General features: G+C 41.2%; 1 protein-coding gene across 1 annotated transcript in view; it reads left to right on the forward strand.

The window, feature by feature from the left end:
- The window catches only part of PARP14 (poly (ADP-ribose) polymerase family, member 14), an 84,693-nt gene extending 80,325 nt beyond the window's left edge, over positions 1 to 4,368 (forward strand). Inside the window, exons 16-17 of the mRNA XM_006869424.1 lie at positions 3,580 to 3,754; positions 4,079 to 4,368. Of these exons, the coding sequence (XP_006869486.1) occupies positions 3,580 to 3,754; positions 4,079 to 4,368 (465 nt within the window). The remainder of the gene's footprint in view (positions 1 to 3,579; positions 3,755 to 4,078) is intronic.
- Positions 4,369 to 8,621: the final 4,253 nt, after the last annotated feature.

Here is an 8,621-nt window from a genome sequence, read left to right on the forward strand (position 1 = left end):
CATCTGTTTCTGTTTTTTGGGCATAATCAGGAATTATCTGTGGCCTTAATACTTAGATGGGTGTGTATTTTGGTATTTTTTATGCTTTCTGATTTCCTCCAGGTAGATGTGATCAGGAAATGGGCTTCCTTTTTCACTCTTCTTCCTGAGAAATTTCAAGATGCCACTATTGGTTATTATGATGTAACTCAGGATTTAATTTTCAGCGTATTTCCTTTTTAGTCTGCCTGTCCTACTCCACAACCCTTGTTCTTACCTTTTTCACAGTGATAAAACAGTTTAGGGCCGGCTGTGGCCCTTTTGTGCTGCTGTTTGGTTTTAAGTGGGAATGGTCCCTTTAAATTTTGAGGAGCTCTGTGTGCATGAGTAGTCAAACCCTCCAGGGGTGGGGGTGGGGTGTCCACCCGCTCAGGCACCCCCTTTAGTCACCAGAATGGAGGTGTGCAGCCACCTAGAGACCAATGAACAGATACAAAAAAAAAAAAAAAAAAAGAGTATCCACACCTTTATCTCTGCAGTTCTGTCAGGCATCTGTGGCTGCTCTGATTCTTCCCTGCTTGGTCTCACCCAAGATAGTGGCTCCATGAGCAGCTGAGCATCGTGGATTAGAAAGCACTGGATTTCTTGCTTCTGCTACAAATTCCCCTAGCTGTAAGCCTTCCAACCTTAAAAATATTCCTTTATATGTGGTTCAGAATTCTGGCAACATCCCCTAAGTCTGCTTTGTCTGGTATTCTGTGTTGTTGCTGATGGAGCTACTCACTGCACTTCTACCCGATCTGCCACCTTGTTTGTTCTCCTTCTCCTCCTATTCTTGACTCTCCTTCTTCCTCTGTTGCTTCAGGTGAATAGAAACCAATTGTCATGCCTTGGATAGTGACTTGCAAACATTTAAGGCTCCAGGCACTACACAACAACATGTTATTAGGCCAATTAACTGGGATGTCCCATGAAACCATGACCCTAAATATTCAAACAACAAAACCAAATCTCTTAGTTTTTTTGTCATTTGTACATAAATAGCCTTGGGGTTTGCTTTTTGTCATGATTATAAATATACCTATCACACAACTTTCTCCAGATTAATTTTTTACTTTTGTACAATTTATTAACAGCAGTTACAATAATTGGTTATGCCACCCTACCCTTAACATGATTTTTAGATCACTATTAGCCCCCTCTGTCGCATCTCTCCTGACCTTTGTAGCCACTAATAAAGCTTGATTTCTATACATTTTCCATTCTTGGTATTTTTTTTAATGTAAATGAAATCATACAATATTTGTCCTTTTCTAATTGACTTATTTCACTCACCATAATATCTTTAAGCCCATCCATATTGTTGCATGCATCAAGACTTCATTTATTCTACTGACTGAGTCATATTCCATTGTATGTATGTACCACATGTTACTTATCCCTTCATGTTTATGGGCATTTATATTGTTTCTACCTGTTGGTTATTGTGCATGGTGCTGCAATTCTCATTGGTGTACAAGTCCCTGAATCTCTGCTTTCAGATCTTTTGGCTATATATTTAGGAGTAGGATATTGTTGGGTCATATGGTAGTTCTAGTTTTAGTTTTTTGAGGCACCACCATAATGTTTTTCACAATGACTATACTATTTCCATTGCCACCAACAATGGTTAAGGGTTCCAATTTCCCCACATTTTTGCCATCATTGGTTATTTTCTGTGTTTGTGTGTGTGTATATCTTAGCCATCCTAGTTGAAGTGAAATGATATTTCTAATTGTGGTTTTGATTTGCAGTTCTCTGATGGCTAATGAAGCTGAGTGTTTTTTATGTTTGACTTGCAGAATGTACCCTTTGGTAGTGCAAATTATTATATATGCTTGGGTGTTTAAAAAAAAAAGCTAAAGTGAATAGAGAGAAATACTGTTATCTGATGGTACATGGAGAGATATAATCATTGTATAATTTGTTTAATGTAAAACTGATCATCTGCCATGAAAACTTTCACTCAATTCACAATAAAACTTTATATGTAATGCCAACACTCTTATTCTGTTACAATTGCTTTATCAACTTTCTTTTGGTTGCTTGTTGTTTGCATCTGATGTCTTTTTCTACCCCTTGTCTTTTATTCTGGTGTGGCGCTGTGGGTTAAGGCGCCAGACAGCAAAGCCGTTTGTACTGCAAGGTCGGCATTCAAGTTCACTAGCTGCTCCTTGGGAACCCTATACAGGGTCGCTGTGGGTCGGAATTGACTCGATGACACTTCATAACAACAACATTTAAGGAGCTCTGGTAGCGTAGTAATCGGGCTGCGAACCTCAAGGTCAGTAGTTAGAAACTACCAGTTGTTCCATGGGAGAAACATGAGGCATTCTGCTCCCGTAAAGATTTATAGCCTCAGAAACCTGTACAGGGTCGCTATGAGTCGGAACCGACTCCACGGCACATAACCACCACCACCACCATAGTCTATATTTGGAACCAAGTTATGGCGCTGAGGGTTAATGTGCCAGACTGCAAAGCCGTTTGAACTGCAAGGTCAGTGGTTCAAGCTCACCTGCTGCTCCTCAGAAACCCTATACAGGATCACGATGGGTCGGAACCAACTCGACGGCACTTATCAACAACAACATTGCCTATATTTAAGATGTGCCTCTAATGGAAGCTTATAGTTGAGTTTTGCTTTTTTTTCAATCTAGCATGACTAAATGAAATGATAATCTAAATCTTTTGATTGAAATAGTTTCTGTTTGCATTTAATGTATTTACTCATATGTTTGAATTTATTCTTGTTAAGTGCAGTTGAGTAGGTTCTGACTCATAGCAACCCTTATAGGGTTTCTGAGGAGCAGTTGGTGGGTTTGAACTGCCAACCTTTTGGTTCGCAGTCCAGTGCTGATCCTACAGTACCACACCATGAGTCCATATGTTTGAGTTTAGTTATATTACTTTTTGTTTTATATGTGTCATATCCATTTGTTCCCTTTTTTTGGATTAAGTATTTTTATTATTCAGTTTTCACCTCTACTAGATACTTGGTTGTACATTCTATTATAATTGTTTCATTGATTACTCTGGAGTTTACAACAGGCATCCTTGACTTAAGCTCTAATGTAAACTAGTACACTTATCATTTTCCATGGACTCCTGGTGTCGTACTGTAGGATCAGCACTGAACTGTCAACTACAAAGTTGGCAGTTCAAACCTACCAGCTGCTTCTTAGAAACCCTATAATGGGTCACATAGGTAATCAATTTAATTAATTTCTGGTTTACTATTTTGTGCTTCTTTCTTACATAAAAGGCAACATATTATGTACGTGTTCTATAACTTATCTTATAACAGATACTTAAGATTCTAAACATTATTTGCTCTCATCTGGTATATGTTTTAACGGGTTAAAAATCAAATTAACATTCTTCCCCAGGCCTGTTTTTTGAAAACCCTGAAACTCAAGATTCCTGAATACAGAAAGCTGCCATCTGGCACTGAATTTGCTTTTCTTTGTAAATTTTATTTATGATAAATAGTGGTCCTTTTCATTTTCTATATGTGGGCAAGGGTTCTTCTTGTTGACAGATACTTTTTGTAATTTGTAGATTGAAAGGATCCAGAATCTAGATCTCTGGAATTGCTACCAAGCAAAGAAAAAAACCATGGATGCCAAGAACAGTCAGACAAATAATGAGATGCTTCTCTTCCATGGGACAGATGAAGGCTCTGTGCCACATGTCAACCAGAAAGGCTTTAATCGCAGTTATGCTGGAAAGAACGGTAAGGATGTGAGCAGCCGCGCAAGTCCACACTGACTCAGGACTGACTGTGTGGACAGTATTCTGTTCCCTCAGGGGGTGGGTGACATGTTGTAGCCACAGCTTCAGGGTAGCATGCAGTTTTTTCTCAAAGGGTACGGACTGGCCTTCAGGGTAGAGGAACTGTTTGTTTAAAAATTTTTTTTAATTAAAAAAAAAAAAAAAGGTAGGAAAAAAAGGCATTAGAGAGAAAAATGGAACATTATTTTAACATTATCTTATATGTTGGGCCAACATGTTAAATTTTACAAGTTGAAATTGGTCAAATTGTCTTTTCTCTTCACAGCTGTGGCCTATGGAAAGGGAACGTATTTTGCTGTCAATGCTAATTATTCTGCCAATGACACTTACTCCAGACCAGGCAGTAATGGGATGAAGCACATGTACTATGTGCGAGTGCTGACTGGCATCTACACAGTTGGAAATAGTTCATTAATTGTGCCTCCTTCAAAGAACTCTCAAGACCCTACTGATCTGTATGACACCGTCACTGATAATACGCAGAATCCATCTTTATTTGTGGTGTTCTATGACTACCAGGCTTACCCAGAGTACCTCATTACTTTTACAAGATAAAGTTTTAGTTGCCTTCCCAAAAGATAGTGTTCATCTATACATATTTCATTCTAAAGTACGTTTTAGCTTGTTTTTAATCTCTGAACGGTTTTCTTCAAAACTCAAAGGATCCTTCTTTGTCACTGAAAGTAGCCTTTTCAGCTTTCCTCTCATAATATGGAGCGAACCTAGTCTGAGAGCAAATACATTGGAGAATTTAAATCAGGTAACTTAGTCAGAATTCTGTGATCACAACGGTAGACATTAAATTCTGTGTAAGAACAGGCTTGTATTTTCAGGAGAGAGAGAACAGCGTTCATCGTGCAGACAGAGAGAACAGCTGCGGGTTTGAGTGGCCACTGACACTATCATGCCAGAATGCCATATTGCTGTGGGGAGAACAACTTAGTGATGAGGGCTGCTGACTTCCCTGTGGGAGAAGTGGCATTGTCATGTTTTGATCTCTGGGCTGAGGACTGTGCTTGATAAACAATCGTTGTTAAGTTCCGAGTCGGTTCCAACTAACAGTGACCCTTTATAAGGTTTCCAAGGTTGTGCAGGAACAGAAAACAGCTTTCTCATACAGTGGCTAGTGGGCTCGAACCACCGACCCTGGGGCTTACATCCAGTGCTTATGGTACAGAGCCACTGCACTCCTCTGGTATACAGTGGATGCTTCAGAAATGTTTGATAAACCAGTTAAGAGTCGAAAAGCCTAGCTAAACTCTCACCCCAAATAGACACCATTTATCACCATCCTGAGTTATTGTTACTTTGCCTCAAATTGAACAAGTTCTGGAACAAAAAATTCCCTTCTTGAATCAGTCCATAACATTTTGACAGCTTATCCGGGCTCTGGGGTCACAGGGTGGTTTGTGCCCTCACAACTCCATCGGGAGATGTGATTTGGTGTGGTCCTGGTGACTTGTCTTGGGGAGCTGTGGCGTTCAGCAGCCCTGGCTCCAATGACAGAAGGTCCTTTTTAAATGTTGACCCAATGTTGACCTTGTGATCCAACTAGGACATGCATATGCATCAGTTTTGACATCCTAGTATGCATATATAAAGGCCAGTCCCACAGGGGTCCAAGGGGACCTCACTACCATCAAGAAGAGTCTGGAGTAGAGCATGTCCTTTGGACGTGAAGTTCATGTGATGAGAACTTTTTTGATCCAGAAGAGAGAACTGTAACACCAAAGCCTAGAGACAATAATTTGTCAGTCCACAGCGAGAGAAAGAGCTAGCGAGTGTCTTTGGACAAGCGGTTTGCCTGAGCAGTTAAAGACTTGTAACTTGGAGGGCAAAGGTCTCAGGTACCACATGCAGGGATAGATGACAGGTCAGATCTTGTGCAGAGGCCTTCCTTTAACGGGTGGAGCCAGATGCCTCCCAGCTAAAGAGCTAGAACACTTGCCTGTTAGGGTAGGGGCACATCCCTCTCCTTCCCACAGCTTGGTGGGAGCCACATGGCCCCTTGGGCAGTATGAGAACCACTAAGGACTGGGCTGGCAGGGGCACCTGCAGTGTGGTGTAGTCTGAGTAGAGGCAATGGTGATATGAACACAGTACCTGATCTGAAACATGGTGTCTGCCTGACAACACACGAATGTTGTTGTTAAGTGCGGTCGAGTCGGTTCTGACCCATAGCAACCCTGTATAGAGTTTCTGGGGAGTAGCAGGTGACCTTGAACTGCCAACCTTGCAGTTCAAAGAGCTTTGCGGACTGGAGCATTAGCCCAGTGTCCCCTTTTAGCATTTCCTTAGTATTGTTTACTGTTTGCTTTCTATAAATAAATACTGGCTTTCACTTTCCCAATACTGTGTGTCTCATGTGTCTGGCTTGATCACAGATGAAAGTAACACCTACAGCATGGTTGAGTCTAGCTCCTAGAAGTCTTGGAAGTTGGAGGCACAACCTGTCTGTCTACAAATGTGCAATGTGGATACAGGTGCTTTGACATACATTATTTATTCCTGCAAACAATCCTGTAAAGTGATTCCTAGTCTGCGGATGCCTAAAATTACCTTCAGATTAACAGAACCCCTGTGACATCAAACCCTTCGCTCTTCTCACTAGAACATATGTTGTTGTTGTTGTTGTCAGGTGCCATCGAGTCGGAACCGACTCATAGCGACCCCATGCACAGCAGAACGAAACAATGCTCGATCCTGGGCCAACCTCACCACCGCTGCCACCCCCGAGTCCATCAATGATGCCACCTGGCCAATCCATCTCGTTGGAGGTCTTCCTCTTTTTCTCTGACCCTCCACCCCACCCAGCATGACATCCTTCTCCAACGATTGTTTCCTCCGGACTACATGTCCAAAGTAGGAGAGACGAAGCTTAGCCATCCTGGCCTCCAAGGAGCACTCTGGCTGCACTTCTTCCAAAACAGATCTATTGGTTCTTTTGGCAGTCCATGGCACCCTCAGTATTCTCCTCCAACACCACAACTCAAAGGCATCAATTCTTCTACGATCCTCCTTATTCACTGTCCAGCTTTCGCATCCATATGAGGCTATTGAAAACACAATGGCCTGGGTCAGGCGCACCCTAGTCCTCAAGCTGACTAGAACATATGCCCTCTGTTAATGTTACCAATTCAGAAATATGTCAGACAACTGTGCTTTGTCTTTGACTTCCATTATCTCTTCACCCAAGCTGTGCAGCCCAAGTGGCCAGAGATGATCTTCACGTGGAGTCAGTGTGATAACAGGGTCACTTGAAGGATCAAGGTGTTTTTCCCTGACCCATGGGTACAAGTTGGGGTCTATCCAGTGAAGGAGGTTGAGGGGTCACAGTTATTGCTTCCTTATCAGATATGTTGAAATTTCTCTTATTGTTGGTTGCTTTTTAAGTGGATTGGCAAAGATTCCTTATGGTTTCAGAGTGGCTTTTCAACTCAGCATTGGCAATAAATACAAGAAATTAGAATTTAACAAGAGACTTGCTAATTTGCCTTTGTTCTCTGATGCTTTGATTTAACTCATGGCAAGAATGGACTGTACTTAAGTGTAATGATCCCATAAAAAAATATTATAGCTATCCTTCATCTAAAGAAATAGCTCATTTTCTTTCATTTTTGAATAAAAAAGCAGAAAAATGTCATTTAGTGGTAAACATTTTTCTCCTAGAGGGCAAATACAGGGAAGCATGATGAAATGGCACAATTGAAACATGGCAGCATCCACAGAAACTAAGCATTAATAATGTTCAGCTGAAAATGATAGGAAGGGCACCATATAGGTTTAGTTCAGTACAACTGAAGAGCAAATGGAGTTCTGTTAACTAACACTAGCCCACTTTTGAACCCATGATAGGTAGTGTTGACCTACCTAAGGGGCAGCAATTCGGAAACTCTTTATTCATTTAAATGACCTGTGATGTTTGTTGGCACTGCAAGTTCCTGTCCCATCTCAGAGGAATCTGATTTTGTAGTTCTAGAGTGATGCCCAGGAATCTGTATTTTTAACAAGCACCTCAATGATTCTGATTAATGAGTGTATTGTTATAAAGATGAATGTGGAGACTGGATTATATTCTATTATTTCTGATTAGGCCAGGGATTGGCGGACTTTTCCTGTAAACAGTGAATACTTTCTGCGTTGCAGGCCATTCATTCTCTGTCACTTCTCAACCTAGCCATTGTAACCCTAAAGTAGTCATAGACAATATGCAAACAAATGGGTGTGGTTGTCTCAATACACTTTTATTTCTGAAGACAGGCAGTAGGCCAGTCTGTGGACCTGGTTTAGGCAGATGGAGATTGGGGCTACATTAAATGGGAATGCGATGGAGGAGGAAATAACGAGCAGGCAGCCAATATGGCCAGACAATATGTGCATGAAAGAAGGTAACAAAGACTTTGAAATTTAATTTGAGGTGCTGTAGGATCAGTGTTGGACTTTGAACCACAAAGCCAGCAATTCAAATACACCAGCTGTGCCTCACAAACCCTATACAGGGTCTTTATGAGTTGAAACTGACTTGACAGCACTTAACAGTGCATTTACAAGGGAGTGCAGTGGTTTCATATGAAAAGCATCGGACTGGGAACCAGAGGGTCTGTGGTTCGAACCCGCCAGGTGCTCTGCAGGATTATGATGAGGCTTTCTGATTCTGCAAAGATTTAAAAAGCCTTGGAAACCCTGTGCAAGGTCGCTGCGAGTTGGACTGGAAGGCTCTTAACGATAACAACAATAGTACATCTTTATTTAAAAACCACACTAACTAAACAAATAGTTAAAAAAAACATTAAAAACATCTATTAGCA

The sequence above is a fragment of the Chrysochloris asiatica genome, unplaced genomic scaffold, assembly GCF_000296735.1.
Source record: "Chrysochloris asiatica unplaced genomic scaffold, ChrAsi1.0 scaffold00130, whole genome shotgun sequence".
Lineage (NCBI taxonomy): Eukaryota > Metazoa > Chordata > Mammalia > Afrosoricida > Chrysochloridae > Chrysochloris > Chrysochloris asiatica.